The 16537-nt window shown below is 42.1% G+C and overlaps 1 protein-coding gene across 4 annotated transcripts in view; it reads right to left on the bottom strand.

The window, feature by feature from the left end:
* USP34 (ubiquitin specific peptidase 34) overlaps nucleotides 1-16537 on the bottom strand; it is a 129344-nt gene that overhangs the window by 4406 nt on the left and 108401 nt on the right. For 3 of the 4 annotated variants that reach the window (XM_069955087.1, XM_069955086.1, XM_069955089.1), the window contains 20 exons: nucleotides 15959-16044; nucleotides 15599-15767; nucleotides 15436-15510; nucleotides 13973-14124; nucleotides 13340-13388; nucleotides 12397-12501; nucleotides 11827-11871; nucleotides 11240-11344; nucleotides 10990-11137; nucleotides 10254-10888; nucleotides 8915-9072; nucleotides 7978-8056; nucleotides 7410-7536; nucleotides 7199-7306; nucleotides 6488-6592; nucleotides 5857-5981; nucleotides 4620-4743; nucleotides 3791-3870; nucleotides 2694-2834; nucleotides 2459-2602 (listed from right to left, as the gene is read on the bottom strand). In XM_069955087.1, coding sequence (XP_069811188.1) covers nucleotides 2459-2602; nucleotides 2694-2834; nucleotides 3791-3870; nucleotides 4620-4743; nucleotides 5857-5981; nucleotides 6488-6592; nucleotides 7199-7306; nucleotides 7410-7536; nucleotides 7978-8056; nucleotides 8915-9072; nucleotides 10254-10888; nucleotides 10990-11137; nucleotides 11240-11344; nucleotides 11827-11871; nucleotides 12397-12501; nucleotides 13340-13388; nucleotides 13973-14124; nucleotides 15436-15510; nucleotides 15599-15767; nucleotides 15959-16044 — 2760 coding nt within the window. The remainder of the gene's footprint in view (nucleotides 1-2458; nucleotides 2603-2693; nucleotides 2835-3790; nucleotides 3871-4619; nucleotides 4744-5856; nucleotides 5982-6487; nucleotides 6593-7198; nucleotides 7307-7409; nucleotides 7537-7977; nucleotides 8057-8914; nucleotides 9073-10253; nucleotides 10889-10989; nucleotides 11138-11239; nucleotides 11345-11826; nucleotides 11872-12396; nucleotides 12502-13339; nucleotides 13389-13972; nucleotides 14125-15435; nucleotides 15511-15598; nucleotides 15768-15958; nucleotides 16045-16537) is intronic. The other variant, XM_069955088.1, reaches the window with a different exon arrangement.

Raw genomic sequence — 16537 nt, 5'->3', positions numbered from 1 at the left:
TTTGAACATATATTACATCCAGTTATATGTATATTATTCTATCATTGGGTGCAGTATAGATATAAAGGGAAGCCTGCCACCCAATGCTGTACCAGTGTACCTAATGCTGTATCGAGTGGTGAGCCGGGATCAGCGCCATTACGGCGCAGACCCCGGCCGGTGCCAGATGTAAGGATCGCCCCTCCGTGACTATGTCCACCCACTAGACACCAGGGATAAGGCTGCAATGAAGTCTACAGCTGCATCTGAATACTTAATTAGCGGGCATGGTGATCGGACCGTACTCGCTAATAGCCGGGCTACATGCAGCACCCAGGGCCGCGCAGCCCCGCTCTCAACTCCTCTAGGCGACCGCTGGACGTACAGGTACGCCCAGGGTCATCTTGGGGTTAAAATATTTATAAGAATCCCTAAATAATACAAATTCAAATCACACTTTCACCTTATATCCTAAAAACAAGTAACACAAATCAAAAAACTGTATGCACCCCAAAATGCTATCAGTATACAAGAGCCTTCACACAACGTTTTAGCAAAAAAAATAAAAAATCAATTAAGAGGAGTAAAAACAAAACCTTTTACCTATATCAAAAAGTATAACAACTAAAATTTAGAATAAGTTGGGTATCATTGTAAAAAACAAAAACAAAAAAAAACAACATTTAAAGCGTAACTGTCATTTCAGGGCCATTTTTCTGAAAACATTAAATATCAACAGTACAAGCGATTTTAAGAAACTCTGTAATAGGTTTTATGTACTAAAAAAGTTTCCTTCTGTACTGAAAAAGCAATCTCCCAGCCTCCCCCTCACATCAAATGAAGCAGGATTTCTGTCTCCATTATGTGGCTATGGAGGGGGGAGGGGCTGTTAGGAGTGACTGAGCACGGAGCAGTCCTGCACAGCACAACACCCTGCAATCTTCTCTCAGTAAGTTCATAGATAAGCACTGACCTTTCTGACACCTGAATTTAGCGTTTTAGCTGCCCAGAGAGTCTACAAACAGCTGACCTTCATGTCACCTCTTCCTGCTCCCTCATCTCCCTCAGCCCCTCCCCCCTTCATAGGCTTACAATGGAGAGAGCAGAGCCCGTCTTCACTGGCTTCTCTGTAATGAAGACGTGTTTGCCTGATAATGCACAGATAAGTCGTCGGGGGGGGGAGGCTGGGAGATTGCTTCTTAAGTACAGAAGGAGGCTTTTTTGGCTGATGAAACCTATTACAGAGTTTCTTAAAATCACTTATACTACTGATTTCTGCAATAAAAAAACATGACAGTTACGCTTTAAATATATATATATATATATATACATACATACATACATACATACATACACACACACATATACACAGTGGTACCTTGGTTTAAGAGTAACTTGGATTAAGAGCGGCTCTCAGTTTTTCAAAATTGTGCATGGTCTGCATAGCGGGGTCTACAGCTCTGTACTGACCCAGGAAGTCTCCCTCATCTTCCAAGTCATAGCAGATCCACTTCAGGGTGGGGCTCACATCAGGGGACAGGACTGTGGAGGTAATCTCTACATAGCTGTAACCCCTCTCTCCCCTAATAGAGAGTATGGCTATACTGTGCCCACATATGTCCTGCTAATTCCTCCCTGCAGTCTCTGTCAGCCCTTGTGTTTCCCATCCTCAGCATTAGGGGGATCTGCAGCTCCATCCTATATCTACAAACTGCTGCTGTATTTTCAGATTTATGCAGTTACTATACATTATAATCCACATACTGATTGCTATACTGTACAGTAACTAATAATATCACATATTCAGCGGTTTTTAAATCTTTATTTCATTTGTTTTACATGTTATTCAGAATAAAAAATACATTTTTGGGGTTTGGAACCATTTGTCTGCATTTCAGTGATTTCTTATGGGAAGTTTTGCTTTGGTATAAGAGCAGATTTGGATTACAAGCACGGTTCCGGAACGAATTATGCTCGTAATCCAAGGCACCACTGTATCTATCTATCTATCTATCTCTATCTATCCCTCTCTATCTATCTATCCCTCTCTATCTATCTATCCCTCTCTATCTATCTATCCCTCTCTATCTATCTATCCCTCTCTATCTATCTATCCCTCTCTATCTATCTATCCCTCTCTATCTATCTATCCCTCTCTATCTATCCCTCTCTATCTATCCCTCTCTATCTATCCATCTCTCTCGCTATCTCTCTCGCTATCTCTCTCGCTATCTCTCTCGCTATCTCTCTCGCTATCTCTCTCGCTATCTCTCTCGCTATCTCTCTCTCTCTCTATCTCTCTCTCTATCTCTCTCTATCTATCTCTCTCTATCTATCTCTCTCTATCTATCTCTCTATCTCTCTCTATCTATCATCTATCTATCTATCATCTATCTATCTATATGGAGAGAGAGAAAGAGAGAGGGGATAGATAGATAGATAAAATTGTAAATAATATAATAAAAAGACATTTTCTTACCCCATTTAAAGTGCTACTTGCTTTGGAAATTTCAATTCTGCTAATAAAGTCAGACTCTACATTTTGATACTGATTGATGAGATGCGTGATTATTGTGGTTATGAGGCTTGCACACGTTGTATCTGAAAAGACCTGACTCTGAACCTGTGAAAACAAGGAAAATGTATATGACCAATTAATAACTCCCCTTCATACCGCCTCCCCTCCCCCCCACCCCCCCGTGCACACTGCTTACCTTTACTAGAAAATGGGTCAGGAATGTGTAGACCACGTTATTATTGAGGAACACGCGCTCATCCATTAAAATACTTTTAATATACTCTGCGAAAACTGGATCTTCACACAGCAGCTTGATGCAGTTTTTCGCCAGGGGAGACTAGATTACCAGGACGAAAGAAGAGAAGATTTATGGAGTAAAGAACAAATCTGATTATTTGTGAACAGAATCTTCTTCTCATCATTAATATCCTCTCTACTTGCTTCCATTTTTGTCTCATGAAGACAATTTCAGTTCTCCTTTCATTATAAATTTTTCTTGTAAAAATTTACTTTTTACCTGTCGCAGATAGGGATGCACGATACACGAAAACATTGATACTACTATCGATACTCAGGGCAAAATAAAATGGTTCGGTACCAGGATTTCCTGGTATTTGATATTTCTGTTAAGCTGCGCACCAGCGAGAGAGCATGACGGGAGGCAAGCTGGGGGGGGGGGGGGGGGGGAAGAGTCATTGTGGAAGTCATTTAACCCTTTCAATGCCGCAATGTAACATGAGCAGTGATTTATGCAATGTAACATGAGAACATGTAATGCTATAGATCCCTTTCCCCGTTTTTTTTTAAACAAACAAACGTAATTGGCACCATCATATGTATAAACTAATGCCCAAACTATATAAATTATCACATTCCTGATCCTGCACAGTAAACTGTGGACAATCTCCCTCATTAAGAACAAATGAATGCTTGACCATACAGAGGGAAGAAAAGAGAGGTGACCATAGAGCATTCAGTTGACTACTATCAGCTGTACAAGGCTCAAGGCTAGATTTAGTCATAATGCACTGTTATAGGGGATGGACATCATATAGGGAGGCCCACAACTTGCGATTTCCTTCAAAGAGCCCGAAAGGTGAGGTCTCCATAAAAAAACCTAACTTGTGCTCTGACATAACCTGGCAGTCTATACATCAAATCTGGTAACAGATGGCTTCCCCCAGTGATACTAGCCAATGGCCAGGACGTCCAGACACCAGGAAACCCATGGGGTTTTAGACGTTCGCAGCAGTTGTGGTTGGCACTGGCATAGTGTAACAGCACATGGCATACCTGTGTTTGGCATAACTCAGTCCAAAGTTTTGGGAACAATGCAAGGTGCAAGGACAGCCCTTCATACGCAATCAAGACACCTGCAAAGTAAATCCGTATTTACATAAACATATAGGTATGTGCAAATATTAAAAACTAGATGTTCAATACTTCAGGACTGACATTATGTTTATTGGTCAACCTGTGACTGAGAAGGTGGAGGTATGTCTCACAATGCACCATTGTATGAGACAGTGAAAGGGGAGCTAGTAGCAACAAATCTGTCAAAGTGTGGCACATAAATAGCATAAATGATAAAATTTGAGTGCTCCTGGTCTAAAGAATAACCCCCTTACATACAAAGAGCATTAGGACACTGCTAGGTAGTAGGCCTTAGACCTGACAGCTACATTTCCAGGCAATATTCAATCTTACTGCTGAAAACTGCTATGATCAGAAGATATGGCTGGGCAGAGTGCACGGTAGCAGCGAGACCCACTCCCCAGCCAGCCACCAACTCAGTCTATGTAGTCTCACAGAATGACTTTGCTGGAAGTGTCTGTTACGGAGATGCGTCTGAGAAGTGGTTCACACTGCTGTCTTGCTCTCTCCCCATGTATATCTCCTGATCACGGCAGATATCAGCAGTGAGACCTGGTATTAATAACTTTAGACATGCCCGACGACACGTCAAAAGATATTTTTCATGACGGGCACTCTTTATAATTCATTTGATTCAATTAAACTTTATTAGATGCTATCTGCCTCTTTCCCTCCCCCAAAGTAAATCAGCACTACTCCAAGGACATGCTCCAAAACCCAGAGCAATACAAGTCTTTCTAGAACTTACTCAGCTTAATCAAAGCCTCAGTAAACTTTTCACAATTGATTGCCACGCGGCACAGGAGATGGATGAACTGGTGATATGAAGACAGGTAATCCAGCAGCATGCGGTCATATACTTCATCTTTACCCTAAACATAAAAACAAAAAGGTTGTTTTATATCAACGGAAGCAAAAGCAATCTAATAGGCAAATACAAGAATCCATCTCTTGACTTGTTTAATTGGCACCAGAATATCCAAGGTATGGGCCATGCCAATAGGAGACGCCATACGTATACACAAATTGAGTTTACATTGCAAAATAAAAAAAATAGCTGCTCTGTCCACTTCACAAATGCAAAGACATTTAGGCTATGTTCACACAGTATTTCAGTCAGTGTAGGGCATGGGTAGGGAACCTTGGCTCTCTAGCTGTTGCAAAACTACAACTCTCATCATGTCTGGACAGCCAAAGCTTTGTCTGTCCGGGGATGATGGGAGTTATAGTTCTGCAACATCTGGAGTTATAGTTCTGCAACAGCTGGAGAGCCAAGGTTCCCTACCCCTGGTGTAGTGCAATCAATAGAGACAAACTATAATGAAAAGATTTGCTATCTTTTTGACACATTCCTGGTTTTGATTAGAAATACTGATCAAAATAGTGTGTGAACATGGCCTGTTTTTGGCAGTTTCATAAGCAGTCTAACGCTATGTGCAGACTACGTAAGAGAGTGTCCGGTCTCTGAAAAGATCTTAGCCGGTTCTGGAGTACCGGCCGGATGATCTTTGCAGTTGCAGAGTTCTGATGCGGGAGCATCCGTGCACGCCCGCATTTGAACTCCCCACTGCACACTATGGAGAGTGCGGCGTGGTCCACTGTGTGCAGTGACAGGGGTTTCTGCGGCCACAATTCACTAAATAGCGGGCACAGAAAACTGACATGTCCGTTTTCTACGGCGCCGTGAGAGATCCCGGCCGGGGCGTATACTATGTGTAAACGCTTCTGCCGGGATTTCATATAAGACAAGGCAACGTATATTTCTGTAATAAGTATGGCCTTTGTTGCCAGTTGCAACAATGCCCGTACATTTATGAAAATATACGTGGTGTGAACATAGCCTAATCCTGCAAATCGTGAGGAATGAAAAAATTCTGTATATGCAGTGAGTTTTATTTAATACTGAAAGTCTCCTTTAATTATTCTGCACCATCAGGGATGATACATTAATATGGATGCGTTGTAATCAGTGTACAGTCACTAACCTTACTGGATTCAACCATTGTGGGCAAGAGGCACATATTAAGTTCTGGGCGGGGAGGACGGATATTGCTTTTTCCTCCTATAAGTTTCATATTTTCACGACATGGAAAGTAGGGACCAAGGGACACTGGGAAAAATAAAAACAAAGAAAATATCTAAAAAATGTAAAACTGGAAATTTCCTTATACAGGAATCAACACAACAGCACCTGGACACTCCACACTGTTATACTTTTAGTTACACTATATGGAGATATCAAAAGGGTTGTCCCAGAATCAATACTTCGCACCTATCCACATGATAAGAATAGTGGTCACGTGTCCCCCCACAGATAGATCATGTACAATGCTTCCTAATTCAAAATCTATGGGACTGACAGTCTAGTACAGGGATTAGATATCTTTGTCAGTCCCACAGCATTTGAATGGAGCAGACTGCGTATGCACTCGACCATAGGTCTGTTGAAATGACAGAAGAAGCAGGACTCCTACATTCATGATCGGTGGTGGAAGGACCCCCCAAGCACATCAGACCTTACTGCCAATTATGTGAATAATGCCAATTATGTGAATAATGCCGATTCTGAGAATTCCTTTAACACCTGGGAAACAACAGCAAGTAGTAGACACTTACTTGGGATATTGCTGTGATGGTATGTACAATGGTTGTGCTGAAGAAATGGAACCAAGGTGTGCAAGAAATCATGGGGACTCAAGAGCACAAGTTCTTTTAGGACATCTAGAATTAGAGGTAAATGTTGTTACTATCAATAATACATTTGGGAAACATCTGACTGCTTAGAGAACATTATGGATCAAGAAATTTAGGCACTCAAATTTAGCATAACTTAAAATGGAACCAATCAGTACAACTGTGCCGATATGGCTCCCAGCTGCACTTTATAGATCTACTGTGCTGCTCCCCTAGCGTACCAGCCGCAGCTGCAGCAATGGCTTTACATCAAGGAAAAAGGTGTTTTATTGCTGTACAGAGGTTGGGAGGGGTGGCAACAGGTCATCTGGGCAGCCCAGTGACTAGTCGCAGCTCTATGCCTGTCAACGCACTCTACAGAGAGGCCTGTTGGTGGCTCTCTGCCTGTCAATCATCCACCCCCTAACCAAGTAAAGTTCCTGCTGCAGACGTGGCTGGTATGCTAGGGTGCAGCTGGGAGCCATATCAGGGCAGTCGTGCCGATTGGTTCCCTTTTAAGGGATGGCACAAACCTTTTCTGAATGTGTGTAACATGCACAAAAAGCCAACAAGGTCTCTGAAAGCCGTCCACAGTATACAGTACGAATTAAGGAGCCCTATCTAATCCAATCAATTCCTGATAACATACATTACCTATGCAGGCGTTCCTAAGCTCTGGTGGACTATAAGAATTTAATAGGGTTAGAAGTTTGTGGGCAAATTCAATTCTTTCTTGCCACTGTATGAGTGCCTGCTTCACATCTGTGGACACACAAAGAAATAGCATAGAATGCTTAATAGTCATCATAAAATCACATACACAGTCCATGTAATATACATTCATAGTATCAGATGTTGCTCCTACCTTTCCTTTGAAGGTAAGGACGTGTAGACTTAAGGACAGACAGAAATATGGACAAAAGTTCCACTAAGTCCCCAGTCACATGGCACGCTGTAGCTTCATGGTACATCATATGCAATGTATTAAAGGACTGCAACAAACAAGTGGATTAGTAAAGCAACTGGTAGCAAAGAGGTAACACTTGTTTAGACTATACTTCATAATAATTTTCCAATAAGGTATACATTGTTTTGTTCCCACTGATCCCCACATAAGGCTCAGTTCACACGGAGAAAAACTGACGGAATCCCACCAGCTTCCCTGTCACAATGACAGTCTATAGGAGGCTGGCGTGCCCCCTCTCTCTGCGCTGAAGAATGAACATGTCCATTCTTTAGCGCAGAGAGACGCTAAGAGAGGAGGCGCTCGAGCCTCCCATAGACTGTCATTATGACAGGGAGGCTGGTGGGATTCCGCGGCTGAGAATTCCACCAGTTTTTCTCCTTGTGAACAGAGCCTGAGATGGCACACTTTATGAGATAGATCTGATTAAAAGCAACATGAACCGAGTGTGGAAATTTGCTAATCTTACCTCTGTCATTAGAATTAAGCCTCTGTTAAATACAACGAGGAGCCTGTCCTCATCAGACTCTAATAATATTCTGAAGGCACTGCAAGATAAACAAGAAAACTAGGTTACAAAGCCACATATTAAAACGAATGCATCTAATGCATCGGTCCCTCACTGATCACTAGAACACAGGACGCGGATCTCACAGAGGACCAACATGAACAGCTGAGCACAGCGCTCCATTCAGGTGCCTCATAGCCACTGCTGGAAGAACAGTCTCCCATTCTGGTGATCGGTGTGGATCACAGAGGTTAAACTTCTATAGTAGACAAAGGCTTCTGGTTACAATGCCCTTACAAAGTGTACCTGTCGTTTCATGTGACATTTCAGGATAAGCTGTCCTGTGTATGTATATGAGGAGCAGGACAATAACTGGGCATTATATATTTCATACATAGCTGATTTTTGCTGTACATGCTAAACCTGTAAATGTAAGTTCTTCTGGGGCTGTTGGGAAGGCAAAGTGCACCTGCACTACTGTGTCACCGTGCACAGCCTAAAAGGCGGCAGCATGGAATGTGTGAGAAGCTCTAGTATAGCAGTCTTAACTTCCCTAGGGTGAAATCTCTTACAGAGTTGTATCATAACTGACTGTGTGCGCTCATACAGTCCCCCTTCCTCCATAGACTTGTAGTCCAATCCCTGCACTAGCTACAGGATGTAAACAAGGACTGTACTGAGTTTTTACAGAATTTCTAACGCAAGACAGTTTAGCAAGGAGGGGACATAACACAAAGATAAAGCATTTTTGTCTGATAAGATACATTACTTAGTTGCTTATATTCGCTTGTACTAATGATCTAGGAAAAGCTTGTTGAAATTATAGTTCCTACTGTATTTAAAGGGGACACAGTGGCAAAGAAAACAGACAACTCAGGTCTGTCCACTCTCAAGTTACCTTATTAAGGTAGTCCAACAGGACCGACCATCTAAGCAACGTAAATAGCAGCTTATTGTAGTTTTCTTAAACTGCTTGATATCCTCAAGCTCTTCTTCCCTCATGTCAGGTCTCTGTGCTACAAACAGCTGCATGAGGTTAAACAATTCTTCCACAGCCTAGAAAGGACAGAAAGGCAACATATGCTTAAACACTATTCAAGAGCTTTACAGATGGAGCCATAACTAAACAGAACATTACTACCTTCCTTGGCTCTGCATGGAGAGCAGGATCCATTTAAACATATTATATTAGTCCCAGTAAAAGGATATTGCCAAATAAGAACATTCATGGCTACATAATATGCCATAAATGTCTGATAGACTAGACTACACATATCTCTAGATCGAGGCCAAATACTGCATCAGAAACTAACTAGCCATACTTAAAGTGACGCTGTCACCCCCTTTGTGCATTCTGACATCTCTACACAGGTGTAAAGGGTAAATTTAGCGTTTTTCATACCTTATTTCATAGCATACGTCATGGTGCTTGTTCAAGTAAAAAGTGTCCTTTTATCAACTGCAGTGGGCGTGGCCTCACCGCAATAGCGCCACTTTTCCCCGCCCACAACGGCACCATTGGCCCCGCCCCCTGACACCCATTGGTTGGCCGACGTAAAGGGGGTGTGGTCTAGACCCTTCGGCCAGCCTGTTCCAATGAGCGTTAAGGGTGCGGGGCCAACGGTGCAGTTGTGGGCGGGGCTAAGTGGTGCTAATGCCACGAGGCCACACCCACTTAATACAATCTGCAGTTGATAAAAGAACACTTTGTACTTGAACAAGCACCATGACGTTTGATATGAAATAAGGTATGAAAAACACTAAATTTACCCTTTACACCTGTGTAGAGATGTCAGAATGCAAAAAGGAGGTGACAGTGTCACTTTAAAGGGGTTGTCCCATAAATGTAAAACCTGTCCTTATGGTTTAGAGCAGGAATGGGGAACCTTTGACCCTCCAGCTGTTGCAAAACTACAATTCCCATCATGCCTGGACAGCCAAAGCTTTAGCTTTTGCAACAGCTGGAGGGCCAAAAGTTCCCCATCCCTGGCTTATAGCACAGGGATGTCACAGAGGGTGAGCCCCCACTTGGGAACTAAGTCTATATAGCACAGTCTAGATCTGCAATCTGGAACGGCTGACATCTAAAAAAAACACAACTTCTTTTAAAGTGGTTTGACTCTTTGCATTATCCTTTATCTTTTAGGCTATAAAAGTCTTCTAGACATAATAAAGATACAACAAGAACAGTATTACGGAAAAAAAAAGCAATTCATGGGCTTATTTTGCCATCTTACCGCAGGGTACTGGCTGGCATGTGGTGTGAGGTTTTTGAAGGCCCACTGAATGTTCTGGTGTGAAGCAAGTTGTCGGGTGAAGGCGGGAGACTGCTCACAGCACATGCGGAGAATACCGTAATAGGCAGGCAGCATGCCACGATTGAAAAGCACCACATCTTGGTCATCATGGTCGGCCAAAATATAATTAAAGGCAATGTTCTTGGTGACCACAGGGTTCTGAACAATAAGGCGCACATTCTCAGGACAGTCAACACATACGTTGTACCAGAAAGAAAGGAGTGCTTGTTTATTATGGTTTGTGGCTATGGCTGGTTCAGACAGCTTGGGCTGGAAGAGGTTCCACAAATCCATAAAATATGTAGAGAACATGAGCTTTTCAGTTTTGGAAATCAAACAGTAAGTCATGAAACTAAAATATGGCACCAGTTTGGTGGTACCATGCACAGCAGCATCAACATAGAGCTTTGCTCTAGAAAGGAGGCCCAGGAGGACATTGTACACCTGATGAAGAACAACTGTTGTGTCTGGACTAAGGGGCAGGTCTCGTGTAGGAATGTGAAGAGAACGGGTCGATCTGAACATCTGACGAAAGGAGTTACTTGGGATCAGGGACACGAGCAGATAGGCTGCAGCTGCAAATACAAAAGATGAAAGATACAAAGATGAAGATTTTTATCAGGTTTAATCGAAGACTCATACAATAAAAATAAAAGAGAAGAGAGACAGAACTCACATGTTCTCACTCTTGGATAATTGTGGGCCAGCAAGAAACGTTCCACCCAGTTTTCCATGTTCTGTAACACCCAGCTGTGTGCCAGCTTGTTTCGGGGGGTTTGCACTGCCAGCCAATCCAAGCACTGAGATGGATTGTACTCTATAACCTTCGGGAGGAAAAATGATAGGCAGCAGTGAAATTAAATTGATTTTATTCAGTATAACTCTAGAGTCTACGAGCCTTTATTATTTTATTATAGTAGTTTTACCTCCCATATTCTTTGTAAAATAAAGGAGGCGAAAGGAGGCATTCCTGGTGGTCCGCCAGCAAATTCCATTATCATGGTAAGGAGTTTGAAGAAAGGATTAGCAGCCTAAAATACAGAGACATTAAACAATTCATATTTTGGTTATAACCTTAAAACTCAAGAGGCCAGAAGCCCAGGTTAGAGGTAAGTCGATCAGTGGCAGATAGGTGCACAGAGGGCGGTGGCCCCGCCCCCAGTGCACCAAAACAGCTAATTAGCATAATGAATAAACTCCTAACGGGATGAAAATGGTGCAAAGCATGAAGGTAAGAATCCTACCTTCATCCTCAAAGCCCCGTGCAAAACAGGGACATATCAGCAGGTTAGATGCTTTCCCTTTAACATTGCAGCCAATCCCCTCCTATGTAGCAACTAAATTACTCAAATGTTTATTGATACACTGAATCATGAAAAGTTTTGATTTGTTTAGTACAAGTGCATAGGTGAATTTGTTTGCATGTAAATGTGTGACATCAACAAGGTCTTATCTGTAAACACTGTTCGGGCTGCAAAGGGGTTAGGCAGGATCCTGATGTGCTGCAATTTACCTCTGGAGTCAGCTTTGCTATGGATGTGAAGAGCATTGATGCAATCTAAGCAAAAAAATAAAGATAAAACAGGCATAAGAACAGACTGTAAAAGACAAGAATGTATCAAGGTTAGATATCGATACAGTATAAATTCCCGATTATCATCATCCTGCAGGATCAACACTCCAATACTATACAGTTGTTAAGCAATTTCTAAGCAGTATTAGGACTACCTTTCCAGGCTGGGAAAAAGGGCCAAAAGAACCTCACTTGCCACTGACTCCCAAGTATTGCACTTCCTTTGGCACCTGGTCCCCCACAGCTCAGCATTTTTTTGTCTCTTCTAGACACAATCACTGTCCACAGTGGTGACCCACCTAAGCCAGTAATTGGCTCAATTGCCACTTTGACCAGGAAGTGCTGAGCAGCAGGATCATGCGCCAACTATAGCAGCAAGGGATCAATAAGTAGTTTTTTTTTGTTGTTTTTTTTTACATAAATTCGGTCATTTATAGAAGCAAACTGCTGAATATCTTTTTTTTTTTTTTTTTTTTGCTAGTTATGATATGGGGTGATCTTGTTACTTACATGTTCTGCGAGACGGTTGTTGTATCGACAAAGGCTGAAAATGAGATTACAGGTTTGCCGGATATTAATTCCATCCCGTATGTGTTGGAACAAAAAAGGAAATCCCTAAAAACATTTGGAGATGTCATTGGGCTGACAACCTTAAACACATTAAAACAAAACAAGCCAACAAAGCATAGCAAACATAGACAAAGGTGCAACTTCATTGCATGGGTAAGTTGTAACCAGCATTGTACAGCAGATATTTGGTATGGGCGTGGTACTAAAAATCAGGGAGGTAGAAAAGACGATGCAAAAGGCGGTGCAGGCTCTAGGCCCTGCCTCACTGATGGATTTTCATCCCGAAAATGGCACTATGAGCAGTTTTAAAAACAGATCTTGAGAAGGCGTTTAGTTCATCTACCCAACGGCATCAGTGGTTTTTGGGGGAATGGGTTAGTGGCTTTAAGAAAGTATGAAGCAGGCTCGACAGCTTTCAGCTACTTACAAGCAATGTTAATAGCCAGCACAGAGCGAGGTATGCCCAAAATACCGATAAGCAGCCCAATCTAGCTATGGGCTTATTGTTTTGACCCACTTGACTGCTGACAAGTCTGCCTTAACTGTTTACGTGCTGAAAGCAGCCATGTTCGTCTGTCATTGGTATTGCATTGCAGATGAACTTCCCACAAAGATTGCACACAGCAGACCTATTATGGCAGCAGAGGCCTGCAATAGGCAGCTAAGGCTCTCATCTGTGATCTACTCCTACAGCCTTCCATAAGCAGGCTGCACCAGCAGACTGCAGATTAATACAATGGCTTAAACAAATTATGGCTTATACAAGTCCTGTAGAAAGAGACTTATAATGTATAAAAGGGGAGCAAGCCTCTGATGTACATCAAGCCGAACAATACGTCGCAGAACATTAAAACAAAAGTACACAGAGACAGACAAGTATTACCTTTCCTCCAGTTAATGCTGCCATGTCATTCTGTGACAGAGTAAGATGTCTGCAAAGGAGCAGAAATTAAGATTACCATTTAAACTACTTTATTCTTATTACTTCCAATACAGAATACAAAGCTTTAGTTTTTCTCTCTTCTCGCTATCACAGCCATTTTCCTAGAGCTGAAATAACAACAATCACTCAGATGATGTACAGTTCAGGAACAATACCCATCTGATGTGACAATCCCTCAGGGCTCAAGAGCACGCTCGTAGCATTATGAGCTGCAATATATAACTGCATTGCAGTCCTGTTTTTAGTATTATGTACCATATTCCCAATCCGAAATACAGCAGCCAAGGAAACATAGTCCAATTATACAGTCAAATAAAAATATAGCAGAATATGATTCAATAAAAAAACGCAGACCCATCATATCTGCATGAGCCCCTATCTATACAAGATATGCTCTACTATCAGGACTCTTGTTAAAAATTTATGGTTGCAGGTTATGCTAGGGGACAGTGCATTGCAATATTCACAAATATATACATTAGATTTTTACATATATCTAGTCTTCTGACTATTAAATAAAAGAAACGGATGAATAAAATTTCTGCACATAAAACAAATTGTGCTTGAACCAACCTTTCTGAACGAGACTGTTCCACCAGGAAAGCTATGAGAGCGATCATCTTTTCCAAAGCTGCTGGTCTGTATTTCTCCTCAGCAAGTGAAAGAATATCTTCTTCCTCCTCCTCCTCTCCTTCTTCCTCCTCCGACAATACTTCAACCTGTGGCTGAAAATAACATACAATTAAAGAGTATGTCTATGCACAGCAGATTAGGTGCAGGTGTTAAAGTGTCCCTGTCGTTATAACTTTCAAAATCCAAAGCAACAGTAGATGTGAAATAAAGCAAGCTTGCAATTTGCATGTTTTTTTTTTTTAGTTATCATGCTGCAAAACAAAGCTATACTTACCTGTATCCAGGTCAAGTCTCCTGAAGGCAGCTTTTAAAGCGTAACTGTCATGTTTTTTTTTATTTCAGAAATCAGTAGTATAAGCAATTTTAAGAAACTCTGTAATAGGTTTTATCAGCCAAAAAAGCCTCTTTCTGTACTCAAGAAGCAATCTCCCAGCCTCCCCCCCTGACTTCTTATCTGTGCATCATCAGGCAAACACGTCTTCATTACAGAGAAGCCAGTGAAGACGCTCTGCGCTCTCCATTCTATCCTTATGGAGGGGGGAGGGGCCGAGGGAGCAGGAAGAGGTGACATGAAGGTCAGCTGTTTGTAGACTCTCAGGGCACCTAAGATGCGGGATTCTGGGGTCAGAAAGGTCAGTGCTTATCTATGAACTCACTGAGAGAAGATTGCAGGGTGTTGTGCTTTGCAGAAATCCTCCGTGCTCAGTCACTCCTAACAGCCCCTCCCCTCTCCATAGCCACATAATGGAGACAGAAATCCTGCTTCTTCTGCAGTGAGGGGGGAGGCTGGGAGATTGCTTTTTCAGTCCAGAAGGAAACTCTTTTGGTTTATAAAACCTATTACAGAGTTTCTTAAAATCGCTTGTACTATTGATATTTAATGTTTTCAAAAAAATTACCCTGAAATGACAGTTACGCTTTAAAGGAGTACTCCAGCAATTTGTTTAAGCGTGACCCTTTCACGACCTGGGATCATTGATGCCTCAATGCCCAGGTCGTGATTTGACATCAGCTTATCGGATCATAATGATCCCATAAGCTGATGTCCCTCCCTCTGCCCCCTCTCCTATGTCCCCTGCCACTGTCATAATCTTGTGACAGCAACAGGGGAGAGAAGGGAGGGGGCAGAGCGCAGGGCCACACTTTACATAGTCTGGTATGGGTAATTGGATTGCGGGCACACCGGAATGTGACCGCATTCCAATTGTAAAGAAATAAAGTTCATCTGGCCGGTACTGCAGTGGCGGCCGGGATGAACTTCAACGACCCGGCCGTTCTGTGACATGGCCGTGTCACAGAAAGGCAAGTGTCATACACAGTGTCAATCCGGCTTTAAGCTTATAGCTTATTTAATCAATACTATACTGTACACTGTTGCTAGGCTGTACACTTCACAAACTTACATTTTCTGGCCCTTTGGTTCCCATGTAAAAATGCACCATGGTTGATATGGCTTGTAGCGACAGCAAAAATTGGCTCTGGAAGAGACATCAATAATTAATTGAAATGTCATTAAAAAGAAAACAAGTAAATGTGCAGGAGATGATACACACAAAATATAATTACCTCTTCCTCGCCCATTTTGACAAACTCATAAAGAAAGGCAAAGTACTCAGTCAAGTGCTTGCTGTGAGGTTTCACTCCGTGCTCCATTATCGACAGCAATGTTTTCACAAACCGAGTAACACAGGAGCGGCTTCCAATATCCTCTACAGGCCCATCCATGTCATCAGAGCTAGACAATAAAGCAAGAGAATAAATGTTACCATCTAACATTTAACAGAAATTCAGCTCATACATCAATAGGCGCAGAATATTTTGCCATAGTGTCATTACATAAATACAAATGAACTGACTGCTCATTAAACACCTTGTATGTCACTGGAAAAGGATTTGACTACAGAAATAATCCCCCAATACACTTACCCATCTTCTATGCCAGGCTGCAGGTACAGGTGAGCATGTGCTGATCGCAACCTCTGAATAACATGGATGCAGAGACGCTGGAACATCTATGGCAAGAAGAAAACACACATTTAAAGGGGTTATGCAGGATTAGAAAAAGCACAGATACTTTCTTGCAAAAACAGTACCACCCCTGTCCTCAGGTTGTGTGTGGTATTGCAATGTAGCTCCATTCACTTCAATGGAACTAAGCTGGAAAACCCACAACCAAACTAAAGACAGGATATGAAAATTCTCACATTTTTCAAGTGACTTCCCCATAGTCACCAAAGAGACTGGTATGGGCTGTATTACATGGTCTGAGCAGCTAAGTATGCCAATCTCCTAGATCAGAGCTTAATACATGACTACACAGCAATCTGTTGCCATCAGCCAATACTGTCCCAGGCGGTTAATGATCAAGTAGCTTTGACCCATCAAAAAAATTATGAGTGGTTGACCACGTGTCCCTGCGTATGAGAAGGTGTATGGCCAACTACCAATGATTGATTAGCGTTGACTCATCAAAAACAATCATCGACTGATCTTTAACTTGTTAAG

The sequence above is a fragment of the Dendropsophus ebraccatus genome, chromosome 15 (genome assembly GCF_027789765.1).
Source record: "Dendropsophus ebraccatus isolate aDenEbr1 chromosome 15, aDenEbr1.pat, whole genome shotgun sequence".
In the NCBI taxonomy this organism is placed as follows: domain Eukaryota; kingdom Metazoa; phylum Chordata; class Amphibia; order Anura; family Hylidae; genus Dendropsophus; species Dendropsophus ebraccatus.
This window is presented reverse-complemented; position numbering and strand designations above follow the sequence as displayed.